Source organism: Phaenicophaeus curvirostris, chromosome 1 (assembly GCF_032191515.1).
Source record: "Phaenicophaeus curvirostris isolate KB17595 chromosome 1, BPBGC_Pcur_1.0, whole genome shotgun sequence".
Lineage (NCBI taxonomy): Eukaryota > Metazoa > Chordata > Aves > Cuculiformes > Cuculidae > Phaenicophaeus > Phaenicophaeus curvirostris.
In genome coordinates this window covers 12,870,922-12,897,965 of record NC_091392.1, presented here as the reverse complement: position 1 = coordinate 12,897,965, position 27,044 = coordinate 12,870,922, and the positions used below count along the sequence as shown (strand labels likewise).

At 39.3% G+C, this 27,044-nt stretch overlaps 1 protein-coding gene across 1 annotated transcript in view; it reads left to right on the top strand.

Annotated features, from left to right (window-relative positions):
- Positions 1 to 27,044, top strand: part of PTPN12 (protein tyrosine phosphatase non-receptor type 12) — a 78,612-nt gene that overhangs the window by 15,928 nt on the left and 35,640 nt on the right. Inside the window, exons 2-6 of the mRNA XM_069879319.1 lie at positions 17,613 to 17,721; positions 22,779 to 22,855; positions 23,837 to 23,932; positions 25,052 to 25,090; positions 25,909 to 25,980. Coding sequence (XP_069735420.1) covers positions 17,613 to 17,721; positions 22,779 to 22,855; positions 23,837 to 23,932; positions 25,052 to 25,090; positions 25,909 to 25,980 — 393 coding nt within the window. The remainder of the gene's footprint in view (positions 1 to 17,612; positions 17,722 to 22,778; positions 22,856 to 23,836; positions 23,933 to 25,051; positions 25,091 to 25,908; positions 25,981 to 27,044) is intronic.

Sequence of the window (27,044 nt, the reverse complement as noted above, 5' to 3'; positions counted from 1 at the left end):
GGTATTGCACTGCCTGGAAAGGACAAAAATAACCTGCTGTATTTAGTGCAATAGGTATATTCTTAATGGGGGGGGATGGGTAGATAAATTCTAGGATTATGTAATATTATGTGGTTTCTTCAGCATATAAAAAATGCTGTGATGTGTCAAATCAAATGTACACCCAGTCTAATGCTTTGTTCAGACTGGTGGATACTGAGAGGAAGAATGTATGAAATGAAGTGAGGCCATCCTCCCAGCTTTTCAGTGGCAGATTCTGAATAGAAACTCCTTGTCTCTGTACACAGTAACAATAAGGTGGTGATCACAGGGCACCAGGCCTTGTCATGGCTGCACTGACAGCCAGTGTTGCAGCAGGTACTGCTACCTGGCACCTTTAAACAGGCCCTGTGCTGCTTGCAAATGTTTTACTTCCTTAGCTCTGTATAATTTCTTTTCATTCAACTTCCTCGTTTTTTGGGGTTTGTTTTTTTTTTTTTTCGTTCTTTTGGTTGTTGGGTTTGGGTTTTTTTAGGTTCCTATTTTTAAAGGAAAAATTTGTGGTGAATGTTTTTTTAGTCTTTTCCTGTCTCGCAAGGGTACCAGATATAAGTATGAAGTAATTATAAGTGGTTCTTGTGGAGCTGTGTCTTTACCAGGTCCTGTGCTTGCTCATATCTGCAAGGTGTTTTTTCTGGCTGGGTGACTGGGTGAGAGAGTTCTCTGGTGAATATATCTGGTATCTTCGAAAAGAAAGAAATCTGTACTTTGTACTCCATCCACAATTCTTCATGTGTTATTTTTCAGCTTCATAACCCTCCCAGTCTCCTCCACAGGAACCACCAGGTTTCTTGGGTGTTCAGGCATTTGGACCAGATGATGGTTGTAGGTCCCTTCCAGCTGTAATATTCTGTTCAATTTTAAATTTGTAGCTTATCTTATACCTAGATTTCCTGCAGGTGAACAGAAACACCTACTCATTTCTTCCTGCTGCAAGCACTTAATGTGCCTGAACTTTGACTTGTGCTGTCATTTATTTAGGGTGTGGTGTTTTCATGCCTATCACAAAGGATTACACACCGTGCTGTAATAATTATTGTATTGCTTCTGACTTTAAGTCTCTTTAGATTGGATTGAATTTTTGCAGAGGTAGAGCTCAATTTTGTGTCTAGTATTTTTATATATTTTTTTTTTTGTCCAAAAGTATTGATTTTATGTTTTGGGGTATTTTAGGAAATAGGAAAGGCAAAAATACATTTATCTTGCAGCTGTTTTATCGCTCATTTTCTTCATGTCTTGGTACCTATTTAACCAGCGTGCTGTGCTTTTATCAGTCATGTTGCATAAAACAGCTCTTGGCCTTTAGCCTCTTGCCTTACCAGCTAAACTTTGTGTTGAGGACTGTGTTTGTTCTATGTGTGGTATCCACCAATGCTGCTGTTGCTGGCTGCTTCTTTTGTGGCCAAGGTGATGCCCAGGGATGATTTATAGGAATTTCCTCTTTTACAGTTGCCCGATAACCAAGGACTGTCTATCAGCTCCTGGCTTTGCGTAGGTTCCCTGAAGGCTTTACTCTGCCCAAGAGGACACTGACATCTAGTGGATGGGTTCTACAGACACAGGGCAAACAAATTGTTGCTTTAAGGCCGTCTTTTTTCTGGACTTTAACCTAAATTTTGCTTTCATTTAGATCCTCAGGGCTGTTGGGAAGAAGGACAGAAAAAGCCTAGACAGGTTTATGTAACAATATGTTGGGTTTAAAGATTAAGGTTTGTGCAATCAAACTAGTTGTTTTTTGGTTGTGGTGGTGGCAGCGTTTGGCTCAGTCAGGTCACCTGCATGTGAGCCTCAGACATTTGTAAGGAAATTATTTAAGATATTTCATTCTCCAGTTGTCCTCCCAGCCTGTGAAGAAGATAAGTTAGCAAGAAGAGGCAGACGTTCCAGCTTCTTGCCTCTGAGATGGATAGTGCTGCTAAGTTGCCTTTGGTTCTGGGCTGTTTCTTTCAATGAAACCTGAAGCCTGATAACACATGGTAGGTTGCTTTGCAGTTTCTCAGACATCTTTGTTAGTTTAACTGGAAACAGAGTAGCAGAACTTTTTAAAAAAAACACAGTTTCTCCAGGAATGCTCCTAAGCAGATAACAGTGCTTAGAAGTCAAACTTTCTGAAAATGTTAATCAAAACTTTAGTATTGCTTTAAAGAGAAGTAGACATTTCAGGTGGGTTGCTAAAATCCAGACTTCTTTATCAAAGAAAACAAACACTGCATGAAACTTGATAGTTGAATAGGTAAGCATGGTATCTTTTGTTGTCAGAGACAGGTGATGTGTACTGAGTAAATCATTGTACCTGTGAGCAGTTAGCACCGTTGCTGTGAACTGTTTGATCTTCTGGGGTTAAGTTATTCTGCACTAGTGTAAGGTAGTGGTTTTGGGTTTGTTGACCGCCTACTAAATTTCTAAATGAGATTAAAATGAGACATTTTCAAGGCACTTAAATTATGGCTTAAAATAAAAAGAAGCCTTCCAGGCCCTGTTTAACAGTTGAAGAATTGGAGGAAGTGTAGACTGACAGTGCTTAGAATGAGGGTGCTGGGGATGGCCTTTAAAAAGGAAAACATTGCTTCCATTTCCAGAGAAAACATTGAATTTTTTTTTTTCCTCAAAGATGCTAAGATTATTTTACTGCTTGCTAGCATTCTTTGGTTATCATGAAAGTACCCTCAAGTAGACCCAGACTATCGCAAAGACATCAACATAAGAATGGATTCATCTTTTGTATTAAATACTTGAAAGTAACATGTAAAGGCTCCTGAGACTTTGTTTGTTAAAGGGAACTGGTGTGATGCAAGCAATTAATAAAGTAGAATATGAATCTTCGTCCTGAGAGGAAAATTTCAGTAATTTCAAATTAAATTGGTTTTATTAATACCAGACCATGAAGAAAAGAACATCCAGTCCATCAAAAAGCACAAAAAATCACAGCTTCAACTGACCTGTTATTTTAATTAAGATGAAAGAAGAAAAATAGTTTTTATCTCCTGCTGGCTGTTGAGAATTTATACTGTTTCATCTTTAGAAATATCCTCGCATTTTGTTCTTACTACTGAATTCAGCCTCTTTGTCAGTAAATAGGTGTCTTTATTACCTTGGTGTAAACACTTGTGAGTTGTCACTTAGTTAATTTGTGATAACTTGCATGTGTCTCCTTCATTGTCACCTTCTAGTTTGACTTGAGTCTTCTTTCTTTTGCCCTGTAAGTCTGCTTGCTTTATGTAATATTCCCGTCTTCCCCTCTTACTGCTCATTTCCTAGCTTTGTCATCAAATGCCTGTTCATGTGCTCTGCTTTCAATGAGAAATCATGAAGGGAAGTTTCTTGAGAAGCTCCGTTTATGAAATTCTTCCAGTCACAATGTTTTTGCAATGTTTTTCCTTTTAAAAACAGTCTAAAGAAACTCTTGTCTTGCCTGAATTGTAAAAATCCACATACTCTTCTTTGGAATTAACTCCATATCAAATACTTACCTGCATCTCATATTAGAACAGCTTCGTTTCCCAAGAAAGGAAGTGCAGTCTTACTACTTTGTCACTTACTCCACATTGATGAGAATTATAGATAAGAATCTTCAGGCTGGATCTGAAGATACTTCTGTGCATTTCTGAAATACCTGGAAGTAAATCTATCATCCAGAGCCCCTGGGGTGTTGAATAAAGTTGTTTGTATTTCAGACAGAAAAAGCATAATGAGGGTTCTCTATTGTTTACCAAACAAACAATCGACTTCTACTTCATGGGTTATAAATATTCAGCTTTTTAAAGCAATGACAGTTGAGGGTTATTTTAAATTTATCAGTAGCTTGATTGACAAGGCACTTGCCTGAACCAGATTATTTTACCAGTTGACTTCAGTACCTTTTTATTTGTTGAAATTTGTTGCTATAGGAGGACTGCATTTTTGCAAATGAGCCATGTAGCCTGCAGGGTACAAACATCAATGAGAGGCTACTTTAGAAACCTTTATGTAATTTAGTGTATACTTCATATGAGGTAAACATTGCTCTGCTCTTCAAAATAGAAAGTTTTCAGAATTAATTACATTGTAGGATGTTTTTGTTACAATTATAAAGTGTTTGGAAATTAATTTGAAGTTTGAGTTGTAGCTTTGATGTTAATACAATAAAACGTATATAAGGCTTTATTGTAGAAGTGTCAGGGATTTGTTTGTTTGCAACAGTGGTTTCATAAGAGGGAGTACCCTGTATGTTTGTTAATTGACTCTCTACTTTGTAAGCTTTTACTAATCTTCAGAATTAAAAATGACCCCTAAAATGTTCATCATTTAAAAAGGTTAGGTTTCAGACTGTTTGATTATAACAGTATTGTTACTTATGTTTTAGCAACTTCACAGTATTATTCTTGTCTCTGGGTGTTCTGATGAAATCATGATACAGGGCTGCAGAAGAAGCAACTATTTCTGTTGCTGGTCATTTCTGGGCTTGCATGGCCTGAAAATATCTGTGATTATGGTTACTGTGGAACTTTAAGTGCTAGTGCTGTGTTAAACAATATTTTTAAAATGTTTCAACTCAAGAAAAATTGCATCCTTTTCCTTTTTTGAAGCAGCTCATTGAACAAAATGAGGAAAGTGGGAAATATTTCTGTATGAGTGGTAGTACTATAAGGTTGTAGAAGATGCTGCATATATGCCTGTGTTACTTCTGTAGAAGAGACTTGCATACAGTACAGCATCTTTATATAAGGTTTCAGGACATCCTAAAGTACATGGAGGATGGGGAGACAATTAACGGCAATCAGCACGGCTTCACCAAGGGCAAGTCCTATATGACCAACTTAGTGGCTTTCTATGATGGCGTAACCACGGCAATGGACACGGGAATACCAATGGATGTGATCTTTCTGGACTTCTGTAAAGCCTTTGACACGGTCCCCCACAACACACTTCTCTCTAAATTGGAGAGATATGGATTTGATGGGTGGACTGTTCGGTGGATAAGAAACTGGTCGGATGGTCATATTCAGAGAGTAGTGATCAATGGCTCCAAGTCCAGGTAGAGATCCATGACAAGTGGTGTCCCTCAGGGGTCTGTACTGGGACCGGTGCTGTTTAATATCTTCATCAATGATATTGACAGTGAGATTGAATGCACCCTCAGCAAGTTTGCAGATGACACCAAGCTGAGAGGTGTAGTTGCCACACCTGAAGGATGGGATGTCATCCAGAGGGACCTGGACAGGTTGGAGAAGTGGGCCTGTGAGAACCTCATGGGGTTCTACAAGGCCAAGTGCAAGGTCCTACACCTGGGTTGGGGCAATCCCTGATTTCAGTACAGGATGGGGAATGATTGAGAGTATCCCTGCAGAGAAGGACTTGAGGGTGCTGGTCGATGAGAAGCTTGCCATGAGTCAGAAATGTGCACTCACAGCCCAGAAGGCCAACCGTATCCTGGGCTGCATCAGAAGAAGCGTGGCCAGTAGGTCGAGGGAAGTGATTCTGCCCCTCTATTCCTTTCTTATGTGACCCCACCTGGAGTTTTGTGTCCAGTTCTGGAATCCTCAATGCAAGAAGGACGTGGAGCTGTTGAAATGGGTCCAGAGGAGGGCCACAAAGATGATCTGAGGGCTGGAGCACCTCCTGTATGAGGTCAGGCTGAGAGAGTTTGGCTTGTTCAGCCTGGGGAAGAGAAGGCTCTGAGGAGATCTTATAGCAACGTTCCAATACCTGAAGGGGGCCTACAAGAAAGCTGAGGAGGGATCATTTACAGTTATGTAGTGATAGGACAAGGGGGAATGGGTATAAACTGGAGAGGAGCAAATTTAGGCTAGATGTACAGAAGAATTTCTTCACTATGAGAGTGGTGAGGCACTGGAACAGGTTGCCCAGGGAAGCTGTGGCTGCCCCATCCCTGGAGGTGTTCAAGGTCAGGCTGGATGCGGCCTTGGGCAGCCTGTTGTAGTGTGATGTCCCTGCCTGTGGCAGGGGGGTTGGAACTGGATGATCTTCCAACTCAAACTATTGTATCATTCTATGAGTTATTTTTAAATTTAGCAGAAACAAACTAAATGGTAGAGCTTATTTGTCCAGGCATTTAGCAGTGTTAAGTCAACTCTTGAACATTCAGCCATTAAAAAAAAAAGTTTAATGGAGGGACCATGCTCGTGAATAACTTATTGTCCAGATTTGTTGTTTCTGTAGTGGCCATTGCTGGTTTGGTTTCCTTTGTGTGGTGCTCTGTAGCTCTTTCTGCTGTACTTAAGAAAATTTTGCATTCCCAGTTCTGTCTCTTTTTGCAACCAGAATTGGTATAACCTGGTTGGAAGGTTTGTGCTTTTGAACTGACAGGGACACATATATTATGCAAAAATAGACAGATACCTCAAATATAAACAAATATGACAAATATTCCTTTGCCTGGCCATAAACTTTGTGCTGGTTATTAGCTAGGCTTATGACAGTTGAAATCTCAGTACAAGTTTGTATCTTTAATGAGGCTACCTCTTTCTGGCTTTTAAAATGCTATTGAACTCTGTCATAAATGGCCTCTTTATAGCTAGCACATTCCTTAGCTTCCAGACACAGCCTCAAAGAAGGGGTGAAAGTGGTTGTGAGCATGTTTTCTCCCATCAGTAGAAATGTATTTTCAATTATCTTTCTTTCCCTTTACATTTCCTTATATGCTCCCTGTCTGCGTTACTGCATAAAATTACTGATTTAGTGCTTGTCAAAATTTTTCTTTTTCTGTATAGCTCTGGAAAGGTTTTAAATTGTGATTTATTTGAGGGGCAACAGTCATTGAGACCTTATGGATGTTCTACTTGCCAATTATAAAAAAAAGCCTATATTAGCAGTACCCTAATCTTACTTGCTGAGTACTGGGGTTCTCAGCTACTGAAAGTCTCTACAGAACAGCCTGTATTTCAGTACAAGGTTAAAGCCTGCTTCTGAAAAATTAGACTTTTGATAAAAAAGAATTGGAGTCTTTTTATTGGAGTTGCTTACATGTCCAACATCAGCGTATTTAACACTGAAGTCGTGTCATCACGTAGGGATTTAACTGTATGCTAAAGGATGTCCCGTACTTGAAAGGAACAGCACCTTTGAGTTCTGAAACAGGTGTTTCAGCAAGGTAATTTGGACCCACACCCAGATCTCACTTGCTGTGTTTCTTGACTGCACAAACCGCTATGCTTATTACCCAGAGCATTTGTTAAGCTTCAACTTTTCTTGGTGGAAGTATTTAAAGGGCAGGATCTCAGTTTCAGATAAATTGATGAGACAGAGCTGTTAAAAAGCCCTATGGCATTTTTGGAAGGCAGGACATAACAGATATAGCACAGCTTTTTTTTTTTTTTTTTTCGGGGGTGTGTGTGTGCACACGTGTGTGCAGATTTACAGAAAGGCTATAAGACTGTTCTCTTGTGCCTTTATCTGTGGTGGCTTTGGTGCTGGAAACCAGCAGGTAGGAAGTTCTAGTTTACTTCTGTTGCAGTGAAATTGGCATTTCCTGTTTCAGTTGCAGTGCTTTTTTTTTTTTCTTTCTGCCTTGTATGGGTTGGGCTGAAAACAAACATTGACCTCAAGGAAGTGAGTTCCAAGGCGTGGGAAAAGAGGAAGAGTTTTGCATCTTGTGAAGGAAGAGGGAAAAGGACTTGGGCTTTTTTTGGTTTTGGGGTTTTTTTTTTGTTTTTAGTGCTGAGCAGAAATAGAAGCAAAACATTCTCCGTGGAACTTAATGTCTATTCCACATTCTATGAAGTCACAAGCAAAGGAATGGTAAAGGCTATGGAGAGAAGAAAGTTTTGATGGTAATAGATTGTGAAATGTCTCAGAACTGATGTGGTTAAACAAACTAAATATCCTTCAAAGACAAAGGTTTAGCTGATACCGATTTAGATCTTCGTGCTGCTTATGTGTATGAATTGTACATGATCTGTACAGCTCTTCCTTTGAATGCTTGTCACAGGGTGCTGTTAAGGATGTTGCATGTATTAAGGCACGAGCACTGAAACTGAAGAGCTGTAGAGTTATAATTAATGATGACTGGCCCAGTCCCTCTCTTGTGACCCTGAAAAAGGCATTGGTTACGTTCCTTTTAGCTGCCTGATTGAGCTGGATTAAAACCTCTTTCCTTTGGGATGCTCTTTGTGGAACAAGTCAACTTGCCTATAGGTAATTTCTTCAGTGCTTCCACGGACTGGTCCTGGGGATGCCATTACACCGGTATCCATTTGTATTCTATCATAGATGTTGGGTTTTGACTTCCCTGAGAAATTTTAGATCTGCAGTAAGGGAAATAGAACAAGTACCTACTTTGATTTCTGTTTCAGGGAAAGGACACGCTCTGTGTAAGTCTTCACTCAATTGATATGTTGCAGTGACACTGCCAATGTCGCATCTACAATGTCAGCATTTAGGTTTGACTTCAGAGCTAGTCTGTCTAGATAGTGTGTACTGCAGTGTGGTCACCTCTCCTGGAGGAGACAAAGGATGGCTCTTGTGGAGGCTTACCGGAACCCATATCCAGTTTTAGATTTTAAAACAAGCAATGCCCCCTTCCAGCATCAGAGTGAAAAGTTTATAGAGCTCAGAGAACAGCTACAATGCATAACCTTTCCCTGTTGTTCCTCTAGTGTGCCTAAGAAGATTCCTAGTGTTGTAGGCATCCATTAAACATGGAAGAGTTGTGTCTTTATAACCTTGTTATGCAATAGTACAGCAGTTTCCTGCTCAGAAGGAAATAGTTTTGTAATGAAAACTGGACTGCATTTCACAGTTCTTTCTGCAAGTGATTTATAGCCTTCATATGATCAGCCTTTAAGTTTCTGACTCTGACCTGAGTGCAGATTCAACCTAAATGAGGCATAAATATACATCCATCAGTTTCTTTAACAGGTTGGCAAAACTGGTGAAATGCTGCCAATAAAATGGTACAAGAACTACTAATATAGTTGATCTCTACAGTGATGTGACAAAAATGTCTGGAGATGAGGAAGACTGTCTTTTGGTTCCTCATTTCTAGATGATTTGTATCCAGTAGGTTGGCATGCATAGTTGTTCTGCAAGTTTTAAGAGTTCAAAGAGTTTAAGAGTTTCACATAAACAATCATCATTGATTTGCCCAAAAATGGGTGGTGTTGCTTATCTTGAAAAATTGCAGGAATTTGTATGAAGGGTAACTAGGGCCTTTAGTTACCATCTTGACTTGAAAGTTCAACTACTTGTGAAAAACGAATCAGTGAGGAGATTGATATCAAAAGCTTAAATTGGAAGATGGTGTATCTTATGTGCTCCGGTTAACTGAGTTTTTTTACAGTGTATGTAGTAGATATTTTCTTCAGTTACAAGCTGTTGGACTTTTTTACAGATACATTGATTTGATTGCATTGAAACTTTTCATCAACTGGTGGTGATAAACCATTCTCTTGAAATTATTCATCATAGCTTTCTTTAGGAGCATCTTCATTTTTAATCACATAGCAAGGCAAGATGAATCGCAGCTGTATATGTTCAAAGAATTGCTTAAAGGGAAAACTAAGATTAAATGCAATACTTTGTGCTGTCCGCATGCACAAACCCACCAAAACCTAGGTCTGAAGGAGGAAGAGGAGAATAGTGCATCTAGTAACATGGAAATACTTTTAAGCAAGGGGATTCCCAGGTTATGATTTTTGTTTCTTTAAGTGCTTTGCTTCCTTATGCTGTTTATGTTTATATTGCCGGGTCTGAAAATCATCTTGTGGTTTGTTGCAAAAAATGTGAGGTTTATTTCTGTTTTGAATTATTAAGAATTGTTCCTGAATTGTGTTAACACTGTTAAGGAACCTGTTATTTGTTGTGCATGCTAATTTTAAATGCCTTGTCATTTGGCTTTTGGTTTTTTTGTTTCTTTTTTTACATCAAGGATGTGCTTCCCAGCCTTCAGTCCTAAGCATTCTGTTTTCTAATCACATGGTTTCATGCTAATGGAATTTCTCATGTTCTTCGCTCATAGCCTGTAACTCTCACTGCTGTCATGTCCTGCATGTTTTCACTTGATGGAATGTGTTCATAGTAGTGTTTGCAGTTTGGGTATGCTAGGGCACCAGTGTGGTTCAGAGATGGGAGGTTATGATCCCAGTTCTTGCATGTGTTAAGAGTATGCTGCAGAGCTTTCTAAAGTATCTTAGGACATACATTAGTGACTTATTAACTAAAATTCGGTTATGTTTTAATGTTTTGCTTTGCTTAATTCACTTGTTCTCAACAGACCACAGATCTTGTCTTCTCCATCTTTGTGAAACTAGCCCTTTACTGGCAGTAGGTGTGTTGCTTAACTATTATGCTGGACATAAATTAACTGCAACTGTAGTTGATAGTGCTGCTACTTTAGGCTGGCATTAATATGTAGATGCTAAAAAATACTTTCAGAAATGAGGGAGAGAATAGGGGGCTTTTGAAGAGTCAGCCCACATTTTGATATGTGTGGGAGATGTGCCTGGTTCTCACAATTTTGTTAGGGAAAATACTGGTTTGGAAAGTGGAAGATGTTAGTTTTACTTCAGCGGTACCTAATTCTTGAAAGTATGCTGTTTAATCTCTTGCCAGTTTTAATGTGATACTGAAGAAACTGGGATGTACTGCTTAACTGAGCTTAACTTTCAGTACTGTTGCTTGGCCTCCTGTACAAGGACCTACTAGTGCTGTCTTCATTGATGGATGCTTCTTTACTGGAGATAAATCTCATATTAATGCAATAATATGAATTTTCCTTTTCTCTGAGAAAATACTGAATAGAGTTGAGATGTTCTAGGATACACTATACCATCTATTACCGAGATGATACTGTTCTGGGTTCCCAGGTAATTTTGAAGGGGGAGAGGATTCAGACCCAACATTGTCCTACTATGAAACATGGAAGACAGAGGACCCAAGAGGCTGTGGTTATTAGACTGACCTACTAATCACTTCAGCAGAGATTCCTTTGGAGCACCTAGAGCTCAAGTGTCAGTAGATGTTGTTAGAAGAGAATGCCGAGGTCATGAGAACCCCTCCTTCTGTCTTGTTCTTTCTATCAGGTCAGCTTGCAGTCTCCTTTCAGGGCTTTGTTTCAGAGAAATAGGTTAAATTATAGAATCATAGAATAACCAGGTTGGAAGAGACCCACTGGATCATTGAGTCCAACCATTCCTATCAAACACTAAACCATGCCCCTTAGCACCTCGTCCACCCGTGCCTTAAACACCTCCAGGGAAGGTGACTCAACCACCTCCCTGGGCAGCCTGTTCCAGTGCCCAATGACCCTTTCTGTGAAAAATTTTTTCCTAATGTCCAGCCTAAACCTCCCCTGTCGGAGCTTGAGGCCATTCCCTCTTGTCCTGTCCCCTGTCACTTGGGAGAAGAGGCCAGCAGCCTCCTCTTCTCCAGGCTAAACAACCCCAGCTCTCTCAGCTGCTTCTCGTAAGACTTGTTCTCCAGCCCCTTCACCAGCTTTGTTGCTCTTCTCTGGACTTGCTCCAGAGCCTCAACATCCTTCTTGTGGTGAGGGGCCCAGAACTGAACACAGGATTCAAGGAGCGGTCTCACCAGTGCCGAGTACAGAGGGAGAATAACCTCCCTGGACCTGCTGGTCACACCGTTTCTGATACAAGCCAAGATGCCATTGGCCTTCTTGGCCACCTGGGCACACTGCTGGCTCATGTTCAGTCGCTGTCAACCAACACCCCCAGGTCCCTCTCCTCCAGGCAGCTTTCTAGACAGACTTCTCCTGGTCTGTAGCACTGCACAGGGTTGTTGTGCCCCAAGTGCAGGACCCGGCATTTGGCCTTGTTAAACCTCATGCCATTGGACTCAGCCCAGCGGTCCAGCCTGTTCAGATCCCTTTGCAGAGCCTCCCTACCCTCCAGCAGATCAACACTTCCACCCAGCTTAGTGTCATCCGCAAACTTGCTAAGGGTGTACTCGATGCCTTCATCCAGGTCATTGATAAAGACATTGAACAGGGCTGGACCCAGCACTGAGCCCTGGGGAACCCCACTTGTCACTGGCCTCCAGCTGGATTTCACACCATTTCCCACCACTCTCTGGGCCTGGCCAGCCAACCAGTTTTCCACCCAGGAGAGTGTGTGCCTGTCCAGGCCAGAGGCTGACAGTTTCCGAAGCAGAATGCTGTGAGAAACTGTGTCAAAGGCTTTACTGAAGTCCAGGACGACTGCTTGCCTGTTCCTTGCAGCTAAAGCCAAAGCCATCTGTGAATGTTGAAAGATGGTGAAGCTTTTCTTTTCCAAAACTGGACCATTGTCCTTTCATTGTTTATGCTTGGCTGGTATTTTGGAAGGCTTTTTCCTTCCTTCATGAGGGCTAGGAATTATTAAAAATAATTATTTGAAAGCTGACAGGGGTAACTGTGGAACGCTGTTGTGTATCACAAGTGTATGCTATCTATCTGTCAGATACTCCTAAGGACAAGTGGTCAAAAATTGCATTACTTGTGCAGGGGAATGTGGTAACCAGTGATGTCTTACGTGGGACAGTTCTGTGTTGATTCAGCCCAACTGGATCTGGCTTCCATGGGAGCTCTCTAACCTGTATTGTGCTGCCCCTACAGCTTCTGTTCTGGCAGAATAACTAAAGGAAACCCAGCTCACTGTCTCTACTTCTTGTTTGCTATTGCAACCCAGAGCTGCAGAGGCACTCCTGACTGGGAATAGTCCATCCTCCAGCCAAGGAGCTGATTAGCATCAGCTTGTCTTGGTGTTTCCCAGAGCTCTCAGTGGTAAGAAAGCAATATAAAGAAACTCCAGTTGGATTTGCAGAGGCTTTAAACTAAAATCTACTAGAACCAAAGCAGTTTTGGAAAGTCAGAGCCCCCTTTGCGCAGTGATGTATCTGAGTCTCCATTTGAGCTGTCTTTTGACAAGGCATCTCTAGAATCCTTGTGTTGGCTGGACTTGATGATCTTGGAGGTCTTTTCCAACCTCTGTGATTTAAGAGTCTATGATTATGTGTTTATAGTGTTGGTACAGAGTCTGAAACCTGTGATCTGACCACAGATAACTAGAAAGTGGCTAATTTGACATTTTTTGTGGTAGTTTGGTTCACATTACTCCTTACAGGTATGTATTTCTTACTGTGTAGAAGTACTAGGGAATTTATTGTGCCCTAGTAATGTGTATCTAAATTATTAGGATGAGAGCACAGTTGAAGATAATTTGTGTTTTAATTCTGCTGTTGCTAGTAAGAACAATGTAATGTCAAGCTTATGATATAATAGAAATAGCTATCATGGGAAATCATTGCGCTAATACATTTTTTAAGTGTTTCCTTGTATCTTCTTTTATGCTTTGATTTTTGTGGTAACTTTCATTGAAGCTTTTCCTTAGATCTTGGTGCTTTCAGTATTTCTCATATTGCAACTGGGTTGGGGCAATCCTAAGCACAAATACAGGCTGGGAGAAAAACTGGATTAAGAGTAGCCCTGAAGAGAAGGGCTTGGAGGTGTTGGTCGATGACAAGTTCAACGTGAGCTGGCCTGGCAATGTGCACTTACAGCCCAGAAATCCAATGATATCCTGAGCACCTCCCATATGAGGACAAGCTGAGGGAGGTGGGCTTGTTCAGCCTGGAGAAAGCTCCAAAGAGACTTTAAAGCAGTTTTAGCAGCTGACACTTGACACTATGGTATGTACTGCTTCCCATGTGTGGTCAAAAAGGAGATTCAGGCCAACGTCATTGTTTTACTAGCTGATATTTTAACCATTGGAAATGTCAGATAAGGCTTAAGAGGCAATGAGAACCTTAAATAAGTGAAGCCTTGCTGAAGTATTTGCCATGCTTTTCCTGAAAAGAAGCCTGGAAACGAGTCACAAGAGTAGTTGCAAGAACTTTTGTGTCTTAAAGTTCAGACTTTTAAAGTGAGTTCTTCACATCTGAATAGGCATTATAAATATTTTCTTTAATCAACAAACAACATTTCTGTGGTGTGAAGCCATGTGTCTCTACAGGCTTTATAAAGTGTTAAATAAGTGAAACAGATTGACGGTGAAACTCTGAGATCTGTGTTTCCGGATCTAGTTGGACTGAGTTCTTCTTAATATGATAGGATTGCACAAGTTGAGTTTAAAAAGCTGGTTTGTCTTTTTGTGAAAATACTGAAATAGATTTGTTGTACAGACTGCAAACCATTGTGGAAGCTAGAAGTATGTTTCTGAAACTCAAATTGTTTCAAAGGCTCCCCCCTACTGTCACATGTGGTAAGCGTTTGTCACCATCCCACAAACCACTTCTATCACATAGTGAATAAGCAGAATTAAACTCGAGCTTTTCTAATGACAATGGAACTGGGGGCCTGGGGAATGTTGTTCTTTATGTTTAATGAATCATCAATATACACTTACTTTTGATTATTTTTTTCTGAAAAGGATATATAAGTGAAGATTTTTGTGATACCAGAATAACGGTTCCAATGAGTATTCAAGTGTCATGGAAGTGTCTACTGTTATCTGTGGAGGCACCAGGCTGGATCTGTAATGTTCCTGCTGTTGGCATTCAAGTATCTTCTGGGAAGTGATTTGGCAGTTCACTGACTTGAACTCAAATGAGAGCTGCTTTGTGCTGTAGACAGTTCTTTACTATGAATTAGCATGAGGCTGGACTGTGACGGATCTTGCTGCCTATCTTGTCATCAACTTACTGTTGTCTGAACAAAATTCTTTCTTCTTCTGCCCTGTCATTACCCCCATTCTGCTATTGAGAACATTCTCCTCTTCCTGGTCACTGTAGGCTGTAACCTAGGGAGCCCTCAATCTCTCGCATCCTGCAGCAGGCTGCATCCGCACGTTGCAATAGCTTTCTGCAGAAACTTTCTGTTGTGTGTAGGGCGAGATCTTCAGCTGAATCTGGCACTTTTCCATTCCTGTGGGAGTTTGTTTTAAGCTTGTGTTTTGGAATTCTTTCCTTGCTCTTCAGTAAATTCTTTCTTTTCCAGAGCAGGAAGTCGATGATATTCCATGTAGTGGATACAAATCATAGACTGCTGTTTACTCTTTTTAGTGTCTGTCTTTGCTTATCTTCTATTACCTATGTCACAGAACAGCTGACAACATGTATTAAAAGCATGGATTCTAAAGCATTTTAGGAACAGATCTGTGTTAGAATCAACCTGTATTTCATTCCCAGTGTATGTTTTGGAGCTGGTCTATGCTAGTCCTACTTTCCAGTCTGTTTAGCAGATTGTACAGCTACTGTATTGCACAGGGAGAAGGCTATGCTGAGATCTAATAGCATCATTTTCCAGAAAATGAAAGTTAGGTCCAAATTTTATCTGTGCTTGTTCTTACATACCTTTAAAATGGGCTAAAGCAGAAAGGATCATAGTCATAGGGTGCTTTTTGATACCTAACCTTTTTGTTGTGTCACTTCCTCAAGTGTATCATTTCTCAAGCAAAGTAACTTCTGCTTCTACTCATGGGTTTTCTGTTTGTTTGTTTTTCCTGCAAACTTCTTTCTGTTTTTTTTTTTCTAAGCACAGTCATGGCATTTGTCCCATAAAGATCATTAAGATGGACCTCTACCCCCAAACCTCTCAACCAGTTTGAGATGTGGAACAATATACAAACTCACATTAGTGGCTGTGCTTGGAAAGTAGCATTGTTTCTGTTTGCCTCTCTCTGGTTACAAACCAGATTTCTCTGCCACTATGTATACAGGTTACGTGGTGAAATAGTTTTCAGTGTTGCAAAGGTGGATGTAATCTGCATAGAATCTTCCTGTAACTGTTTACATGTCTTTTCAGGAATTGAATCTTTCTGTTCTTCATTGTAGCAGTGGTTTCAGATGAAGTATTTAGTACTTCAGTCACTGTATGGTCACAGACTCACTGTCCCATCTCCAAATATTTACTGTTTTTTCTTCATTGACTAACACTGCAAGTTTTTCAAGAGAAACACACTTAAAGAGGAAAGCCTCTCTGCGTTAGTTCTGTTATTCTTTTTAGTGTTCAGTGATTTGATCCGTGGTAGTCCTTGGAGAAGAGGGAAAAGAAATTGTCTGACAACCAGTAATTCCTGATTTGCTTTATTAATTTTACCTACCATTGTTTTGCTCTGTGAATGCCACTTCTATGGATTATTATGCATGTTAGATGCATGTTATTCAACTGAAGTAATACAGACTTTTATCCACAATTGCATATAAAATTTTCTGTTTTTTCACTATATCCAGACAAATTTTATTCAAGTGTTTTACTGCTTGTAGCAGAAATGCTACATTTTGTGTGATATTTCTTTTCCTTGTTTGCTGGAATAATTATTGGAGGACTTGAGTTGCCAATTCAGTTTCCCTTTTTTTTTTAAAAAAAAATTGAAGTGTGCAGTGAGTATCCCAAATGTTTTACTAAGTTCAGAAAAATTAATGAAGGAAACTGGCTTTCCATCATAAGATACCCTTCTGCCTGTATTTTGTGGCACAGTCAGGTATAAGCAAGATTTATGTTTTGAACTAGCAACCAACCCCCCTTCTCTACAAGAAAGCAACTCATCAACATTTTGGGTCTTCAAGGCTGATAATCCGGTGTCAAAGATGAAGGGGGAGGATTGTGAACAGCCTTTGTCCTTCTGCATGTGCAGAGTACCCCTCAATGGAAATACTAAATTTCTTCACAGCTACGTTGTCTGTTTTCCTCTTGATTGTCTTATATACCACCACCACAGCTAGGTTTGCAACCACCTGGCTTTAGCTGGAAGCCAGAGTTAATTGCCAGAGTTCTTCAGGTTCATTTGTAAATCTGGATATTCACACAATCTAAAGTAACAAGCACTGATGGCTTCTCTTGCTGGTTTGTTGTTGTGGGTTTTTTTTTGTTTTTTAAAGATAATTTCTACTCTTTTCTTCGCCCTCAGTTTTCAGGTTGTAAAGGCCTGATTTGCATGGAATGATAAAAGCTATATTGCCCTCCGTATTTCCTAGGCTGCTGGAAGGCATGGGCTGGATTTTGTTATTAGAGGTTTTGACTGTTTAACATTTCTAGGATTTGCAATAGATGGAGGGGAAAAAGAAATGACTTTGTTGTGAATACAGCAGATCTCCTCTCACTGATCTTAGTTGCAAATACCTTGTACCTGAGAGGCAGGGACCTTCTTTCTCTGAGTGAGCTTGAAAATCAAAAGGAGTTGAGTGCTGGGAGTTGATGCCTGTTAAATGGAGATTTTGCTTTCTGTTTAGTACCAGTCTCTGCCAGCTGTTCCTGAACCAGCCTGCTCTGTGCTTTTTCTCCAGATGTTCTGAGCTTTAGCAGATTTGTTTCCCACAGATATTCTTAATGCAGTTGTTGCTCCTTAATAGGACGGTGTATTTCCTGAATAGAATATAACTGTATTTCATACTGGTGCTTTAGTGGCTTTTCCAAAGTTTCGTGTCTCATGATATGTGGAACTAGATTCAACTTGTTTGTGAACTGCTGATGAGCTAAAAATACTGGATAATTATATTTTTAAACTTCATCATAGAGAATATTATAAAAGCATAGAAGAGGTGTTTTCTCGAGTGATCCTTCTTATGCTTCGTCAATGAAGCTAATACCCTATGATGTTTGTTATCTTGAGACTTTAAAGCATAACATAAATGTTTTATTTCAGAGGTTAAGAAGATTATCAACAAAATACAGAACAGAGAAGATCTACCCAACAGTCACCGGAGAAAAAGAAGAAAATGTTAAAAAGAACAGATACAAGGATATATTGCCATGTAAGTCTGATTTAGGTATTAATAGGAGATAAAGGAAAATGCTTGTGTTCTTGATTTATTTTGAAATTGATTGTTTAGCTGTTACTGAAAGGTGAAATTGGAGATAATTTCCTGACAGATAACTCTGGTAAAATTTTTATTTTTACCTTGGGAGATCAAGTATGTGAACTTTTGTAGGTTTTATTAGGTGAGCTGTCACCTAGAGGTAAAATGTGTCCTAGGTCCCAAGCCATACCAAGCTGGCACTTCCATTTTAGCTCAGAATAACCTAAAACTTTAATGGGACCTTAACTGTATTTTTTCATTAGGAGTGTGGTAGAAAACAGACAAATGGTTGGGAATGGGAATGGTGAATGGGAATGGTGACCTCGTATCAACAGACAAGGCTGAGGTACTCTACAACTTTTTTGCCTCACTCTTCACCAGTAACTGCTCTCCTCACCCCTCCTGGATGATGGGATGGCAAGATGGTGACCAGGGGGACAAAGCCCCTCCCAGTATAGAGTAGGATCAGGTTTGTGAGCACCTGAGGAACCCTGACATTTATAAGTCTATGGGACTTGAAGAGATGCATCCCAGAGTCCTGAGGGAATTGGCAGATGCTGTTGCCAAGCTACTCTCTGTAATATTTGAAAAGTCACGGAAATCAGGAGAAGTCCCTGGTGACTGAAGAAGGGTAACGTTGTGCCCATTTTTAAAAAAGGCAGAAAAGATGACCCTCAGAACTACCGACCTGTCAGCCTCATCTCTGTGCCTGGAAAGATCATGGAACAGATCCTCCTAGGAGCTATGCTAAAGCACATGGAGGGTATGGAAGTGATTAGTGGCAGCCAGCACGGCTTCACCAGGGACAATCCTGTATGACCAACTTAGTGGCTTTCTATGATGGGGTGACTGCAGCAGTGGACACGGGTACACCGGTGGATGTGATCTATCTAGACTTCTGTAAAGCCTTTGGCATGATCTCCCACAACATCCTTCTCTCTAAATTGTCCTTCTCTCAGGGACCTGGACAGGCTGGAGAAGTGGGCCTGTGAGACCCTCATGGGGTTCAACAAGGCCAAGTGCAAGGTCCTACACCTGGGTTGGGGCAAACTCTGATTTCAGTACAGGATGGGGGATGATTGAGAGTATCCCTGCAGAGAAGGACTTGAGGGTGCTGGTCGATGAGAAGCTTGCCATGAGTCAGAAATGTGCACTCACAGCCCAGAAGGCCAACCGTATCCTGGGCTGCATCAGAAGAAGCGTGGCCAGTAGGTCGAGGGAAGTGATTCTGCCCCTCTATTCCTTTCTTATGTGACCCCACCTGGAGTTTTGTGTCCAGTTCTGGAATCCTCAATGCAAGAAGGATGTGGAGCTGTTGGAACGGGTCCAGAGGAGGGCCACAAAGATGATCTGAGGGCTGGAGCACCTCCTGTATGAGGTCAGGCTGAGAGAGTTTGGCTTGTTCAGCCTGGGGAAGAGAAGGCTCTGAGGAGATCTTATAGCGACCTTCCAATACCTGAAAGGAGCCTGCAAAAAAACTGGAGAGGGACTGTTCATAAAGGTTTGTGGTGATAGGATGAGGGGGAATGTGTATAAACTGGAGAAGGGCAGAATTTAGGCTAGACATACGGAAGAATTTCTTCACTATGAGAGTGGTGAGGCACTGGCACAGCTTGCCCCGGGGAGCTGTGGCTGCCCCATCCCTGGAGGTGTTCAAGGTCAGGTTGGATGGGGCCTTGGGTAACCTGATCTAGTGGGATGTCCCTGCCCATGGCAGAGGGTTTGCAGTTAGATGATCTTTAAGGTCCCTATCAACCCTAACTTTTCTGTGATTCTAAATATCAGCTCAAACTCTAGATGAAATTTTCATGAGCCTTAAGGAACCTGGTTTTGTGGTTTGGAGTAAAGTAGATATTCTTTACTTGTTTGTATGCTGAAAACAGTGTCAGAGAGTTTTCAGAGCTCGATTGTCTTTGGTTTGTGTTTTGCTAAAGCCCAAATGAAATTCCGTTTTATGTGTGAACACAAATAACAAGTCATAGCAGAACTTAAATTTTAAAACCACCACTGTGTGAATAGAACAGATCAATGATCTGTAGCAACAAGACTGCCTGTTACAAGCTCACTTTTTGTAGCTCTTCAGGCCCAACTCTTACCGTGCTTCTTAGTATGAGCAGGTGACACTGAGATTAAAGCAGTCTTCTGACAAATGCCATTTTTTATATTCTGGCAGATCAGCAACAAGTACATTTTACTTTCCTTAGCATTCTCAGAAGTGTTAGGAGGTTTATGATGAATTTGAAGTTGAAAATGGTCTTAAGCATCATCAGCTTTCATTTTTAAAATGTATTCTAGCAATCAGGTCCAGTGAATTACTGTGCATTTCGGATTGTTGTACACCTGTATGCTCTGGTTTTCTAGCGTTGGGGTTTTTTCCCTCTTTCAGTGCTTGGAGCAACTCTTGCAGCAGTAAATTTTACCCAAAGCCGTAGATCCTAGATGGCATAATGAGGTGGGCATAGCTCCTGCTGCTGTGCTGGGAAGGAATGTATTCAAATTTTGCTACAGGGTATATGTATAATATAGATCATATGTGAAGAGTAGTCTGGTGTGATGCTCAACTGCAGCAAAATAGTTAAATGTCTTTGGGGTTTTTGTGTTCTGTTTCTTTTTAGTTGAGAAGAACCATATTCAATGGATGCAGTGAAAAGGAGGGGAATTGGTTATTGTTGTCTTATTATAAGAATTGTTGCACTCTTTATTCCATTCTGGTGTTTTGATAGGTCATGAACAATACAGCAAAATCTTGGTAGCACCTAGGCTGAGTCAATAACACGCTTAATAGTTACTGCAGTAGTGAATGGTCACGGCTAGAGAGGTAGATGGGCTTTTCTTTCATCTACATAAAAATAAAAACTGAGTCATTGGGATCTGAAGGGGGGCACAGATCACAGAAGAAAACGAACAAGCCTCGAAGCTGACACAGAAGAAACCGGAAGGTATATTTTTGGTTAAAGTGAGAGTATCTTTATATATCCAGCGGTTCCAGTAATAAAGTGGTTGCAGACAGCTTGACAGAAACGAAAGCCAGGGGGCATTTTGGAGGAGGAAGGGAGGTTATACTTTACCTAAATCTTACAAATGTTCTTTACTAGATTTATAACTTAATCGGAGATTAGTGCTGTATTTATCAGAAATTGCTACTGCTCCCAGAGGGATCAGTAGCTCAGTACTGGCTTCAAAGAAAAAGATGTGTGGGTTCACAATGCAGTTTACTCAGTCATCCTACATGATAGTTAAATGTAGTGTTTTCTGGTTACAAGATGCCAATTACTAGTTGTAAACTCAGCTGTAAAGCTATATGTAAATATCCAAGCACTTACACTTAAGTCGTGGGAATCTGCAATGGAATTTTTCTTGGAGGATTCTACTCCAGATCTAAAACTCTGGAAGAGCTGAACTGTGGCAGATAAAGGCAGGTTGGAAATGTTGACGTTTGGAGGCTGCACTAGAATTTTGGATCTACTGTGCTGGGAAGATAGAAGCCCTCATTGGCTTACCACTTAAATTAGTCTGATCCACTGTTTAGAAGTAGTTTTTAGCATTAAGTCTGTGACACCATTACATGTTTATAAAAAGTTCTTGCTTTTAGATTTATATGTATGAAAGCATAATGTTGTGTAATATGTGTTAAGGGTTCCTCTAGACCTTTATGTGAGAATGTATTGTCTTAGATCTGCGATCTAAACTTATTTTAATCTACACTTGTGCTTTTTTAGCAAGCATTGTATAGGTAACGTGAACATTTTTTGCATGTTATCAGGACTCTGGCAGAAAATTTTACTGTCTTGGAATGTTTTTGGAAGAGCTTTCTATGTAGAACTAACTTATAGCATGGACTACTTCTGGGCATGGTTCCCTGTTTTATTACCAGTGAGGTTTTGACCAAAAAACCCCACCCCACCAACTAAACAACTGTATTTCCCTCTTTTAAATAGGCTCATTATTTATATGTTTTCTTGAATTTAGCTGTAATAAAAGATTTAGCAAAAAAGACCCTGGGAACAGACAGTAATGGAAATTGCTTGATCAGGTGCTGTTTCTGCACATACTTCTGTTCCCCAGTTCAAAGATATTTTTTTTTAATCTGGATTTCCAGTTTACCGTAATACTAAATTAACTCAACCAGCCTTTATTGTAGAGATACTTAGATTTTCGCATGCCAGGTTAGGAAGTGTTGTATCAACAAAAGCTGGAAGGGCTGGAGAACCTGGCAACCACTTACCATCCTTCTTAGCAAGAATGAGCAAGTTGTTTCTGTATTAAAAGATGCCAAGTTTTTCCAATGCCAAAAAGAATTCGAAGATGTTTAGTTAATTCTGTCAATGAGTAATAAAAGCTGTTTAAGAATGCAGAGAATTTTGGTCTTGAAAGATCTGCCATATTTATAAGAAGCTGAGATAGTCAGTCAAGATTGATGCAGGTTTGGACATTTCAAGTTTCTACAAAGCGAAGGAATCTACTCTTTCTCATTTAGAAGTGCACCAGCAAAGTGCTAGCCCAGTGTTTCGGGGATAGAAGTCAGTCTGTGCCTGAGCATCAAACCCCAGTGCATATTCCATGTTGTGATACTCAATGGACTACTCCTCAGCAGAGTCTCAGACCTGCACTAGTGTTCTATTCTTTCTGCAGATGGACACAGTAAATGTGCCTTTAATTCTGACCATCGTGATCCATGTTAATATAAATACATAAATAACTACAGTTATGATTGCTTCTGATTAATTGAATTACGCCTCTTTGTAATGACTTGCTCTTGCAGTTCCAGTAGCTGGTACTCTGTAACCTTGAGCATCAGACACATGTACCAGTAGGGACTACTCTGCTTATCCTTGCCTGAACTAGTTTATCCATTAATTAAATTGGCTGACTGCTTATGTGACTTATCTTTGGGAAACATTATTTAATGCTTAATTTCTTCTGTACATATTATGTATACTATATATTTGCTGCTACGTATTGCTTATGTGTTTGTATGTATTGTTAAAAAAAAATTAAAATTCTTTTCCTAGTTGATCATAGCCGGGTTAAATTGACCTTAAAAACTCCCCCACAAGATTCAGACTACATCAATGCAAACTTTATTAAGGTATGTATTACTATCTTAAAAGTTCTTAAATTCTTTTTAAGCTTTTATTTCATATCAGTGCAGTTTTAAGGTTATAGACTGAGATAAGTTTTTAAAGCTGTGAGGGAATTCAGTTTTAGCTTGAGATTTGCAAATATGGTGCCAGTTATAAAGCAATTTTTAAACTTATTTTATGTAAGTATAATAAAATAGACTTCATTTTAAAGCAACACGCAACCAAATTGAAACTTTATACCATAGAAAAATTCAGATATGATTGTTTTGATGACAGTAGATACCATTAAATAGAGCAGATTTTAGGGATAATAATTGAGGTGTTTGACGAATTATGTATGTTAACGTATGCTTCTTGCTGTTCAAGGCACAAGTGTGGCAATGGAATTACATCTATCAAACTTAAAGAGAAGCTGGAATTTAGTTAAAAACCTGTTACGCTTTTGTCTCAGAGTTCGACTGTTTTGGGTTTTTCTTGTTGCTTCTACATAGTAATGCTTATTCAGAAACAAACCTTCCTATATCTCTCACTTACTGAATGCTTAGCCTGAAGAGCTGAATGAAGATGTCTTCAAGCTTGATATAAAACAAATCAGAAGACTTTGGGTTTTTGAGATGTGGTTTTACTAGGCGGGAGGAACTTAAATTTTATTCACAGGGTTCCTTTTTGGCACAAAGACTTTCAAATTTTTATCACTGAGTAAAAAAGAAAACGCAGAGTTAAAAGGAATCCTCAGGACCTGAACATACAGGAACAGTATTTTCTGTACCAGTCTCTGACTGCACGGTAGCTGTTGTCTTGGGCCCCCTTGAAATCACCAGGAAAATTCCCACTAATGTAAATGGGATTCATTTCACATTCATCCTTCTTTCTGGGTCAAAAAAAAAAGATATTCTAATTTTATGTGATTATAACCTAAAGCCTTTCTTATTCCATGAAGATAAAGTTTCTTTCTAAGCAGTAATGATTCTTTTGTGCTGTCCTAGGGAGTACATGGGCCAAAAGCATATGTTGCTACCCAGGGACCATTAGCAAATACAGTAATAGACTTCTGGAGGATGATATGGGAGTACAATGTTGCTGTAAGTACCTACTTAAAAAAAACAGAATTAGGTATTACCTTTTTTTGTGCATCTTTCACCAGAGTTGGCTATTACTATTAAAAATGTTGACAATTATTTAGTCCATTTACTTCTCAAATCTTGTTTTTATAGCTTAAATAGCATTCTATATATTATAAATATTATTTATTAAATTTAATAATGTAAATGCAAACAAATAGTTATTGAATGAATATGAAATCATGCATATTGATGAATGCTTAGTGTCTGGTTACATCTGTCCTGTATGAGACCTTACAATTCTGACTTAATGGGGACTGACAAGATCAGACACAGAAGCAGAATGTGAAACAAAAACATAAAAACCTCCCTTTCTGTTTGTGCTGATTATAGATTACTTGTTGATATATATTTTCTGCATCTGTTTAAACAGCTGTTTTCAGGAGTTAACTTTTAAATAATGATAAAATTTGGTATTTTAAACGAACTATTTCTAAAAATAGTTGTTTTATCAGGTGCTTAAATCACGCTTGCTTCTTATTAGAAGGGTTGGACCAGGTGATCCTCAAGGTCCTTTCTAACCTGGTATTCTGTGATATTGTAACAAATAGATTACCTGTTGATGTGGTTTTATTGTGCTATTCACCTTAATGTCTCTGAAGTAGCTTCCACTAAGAAATCTTATTCTTGTTTTTTAAATAGATTTTTGCCGTATTTTAAACAGTCTGTCACTTTAAACAAATAGTGATGTTTCTTCCAGTCAGCAAATAGCTCTGTATTCTTATGATTAAGTTTAGACTTTATTATTAGGTTAAATAAATAAATAAGGTATTTGTGTAGGATTACACTGGATTCAATGTAAGTCGCCTTAAAATGTTGTATAGTGTTGTAGACTATTCTGTGTTTGTATTTTGTATTTATGTTTGTAGATTATTTTGTGCAGGGTAAAAATTGGGTGCTATTTTAGAATTAAAACAGCATGCAACTACAGATAGGAAAATAGTATTAGTCTCTTCAGTAGTAACCAATTAAGGAGTATCAGTATATGCTCTGATAAAAGCAAGCAGTGAAGTGTTGGTGAGTTGACTTGATCTAAACCTAACTAACCAGCTAATTTGGAGCATGAATCTTTCTTTTCAGATAATTGTAATGGCCTGCCGAGAATTTGAAATGGGAAGGGTATGTATACTAAATACGAAAGTAAATAGGCGTTGCTCATGCAAGGCACTATGCCAGCACCTGAGAAGCCTCATATGCCAAATCCATAGCTGTAAAAATAATCTGCCAAATTGGATGAGAATGCCTGCCCTGACATTTGTATGCATAGGAAACGGAGAGTGTGATTATCTTTGCTCCATTTATAGTGCTACATTACCATCATTACCATTTGGTAGTTGTCTGGGTGGAATATATATACGTACTATATATACATATGTATAAAAAGTTTTTATACAGAACTGTGCCAATGGTCTGTTTCTGGTCATGTCAATGTGGAAAAAAAATCCTGCTCTGTAGGATATAGGTCAAGTGTTGAAATGCTGAGTCCTTCAGAATTTTCTGTCAATTGATACAGCTGCACAAACAATCTTATCTTTTAAATCTCTCTGCTATATTCTTATAACCCAAGAAGAAAAAAAAAATTAGGTCCACAATTGTGAACTCCAGACTTCAACAAAAACAAAATTAGCTCTGTTTGCTTCTCTCTGTATGATATGTGCTTGTGCATAGATAGGCAGTCATTAAGTTCACATCCTAATTTACAAGTGTGCTTTGGCTGTATTTCTTGGTCATCTGGATTCTTGATTTTGTTATTCTTTGGTGTCCATGTTTTCCTATCTTAAAAGAAGTCCAGCAAGGGAACAGTAGGCAGATGTTAAGGAAAAGCAGTGAATAAGAGAGAAAATGAGGTACTTGGGTTTATAACTTTGTGCTGCTTCTGTTAATCACTATCTTTCAGTACCATGCATGGATTAAATTAGGATTCTTTGCTTTAACAGAAAAAATGTGAACGTTACTGGCCTCTGTATGGAGAAGCAGCTGTAACTTTTGGACCATTTCGTGTTTCTTGTGTAAGTATAAAGCTTGATAAATTAATTTTTGAGGGATTTAATGCTTTTGTAATTTAAAATAACTGTCTAGCAAACAGTTGGAATTACAAAATGAATGCTTTTTTTTTAATTTCTCAATGCTCAATTTTGCAAAGACTTTGAAAGGTATGCAATGGAGAACAGTGTGGGGATCTAAGCGCTGTGTTTTTTTTCAATCCTGCGTGATTTATATTTTTACAAGTAGGGAGCCCATATGCATTGATTTGCTGTCTTTTCATGTATCATTTCCTTTCCTTTACGTGATGCAGTTTGTAATGTACTCAAGAAACCAAATAATATTTATACAGTTTTTTTCTCTCAGTTACTTCTTGTGGATTCCGGATATGCATGAGAAATGAAAATAACACTGCTATAGGTTATGTTCTTGAAGTTATAGAAAGTTAATAAGCATGAATAAAGAAAATGGAAACTAAACATCTGTGGGGTTTTTTTTTAACTTCTTTCTGTTGGTAATGAATATGAGTTATTTTGAAAATGCTTCTTTTGCTTCTATTGTTACTTTTAAAATCAGAACAAAAGTGAGTAGCATATGACCACAAGATCTGATTCTTTTCCTGGAGGATTCCTAGCAGGGTGACTGTCAAGTATGCGATGTTTCCACAAAGGTGTGGAGGAAACCTAAGCATTTCCATTGCATGTTGCCTAGGTGATATTAGGAATTCTGATCTCCGAGCATAAGTACTAAGGCCTTTTTCAGTTTTGATACTCTGCATAAATGGTAACATAAAGGTTTCTGGCAGTTTAGGAGTCAGGAAAAGAGACTGTGGATGTCTTCTACACCAACCACAGCAGTGAATTGGAAGCCATCATTCTTTTGGCACCTGGCATCTTAGCATCACACAAGAACATACCCCAATGGGGTTTTGAAATTACCTTTCCTTGGCAGAGAAAGCTGATTAGTAAATGAAGTTGTGGTGCAATTGTCATTTCCCAAAAGGAGACCACTTTGATATCTGAAATTCCTGTCATTAATTGTGAGGTTTTCAGGGTATGGGTGAGAATATGATGCGTGGGAGCATAGCCAC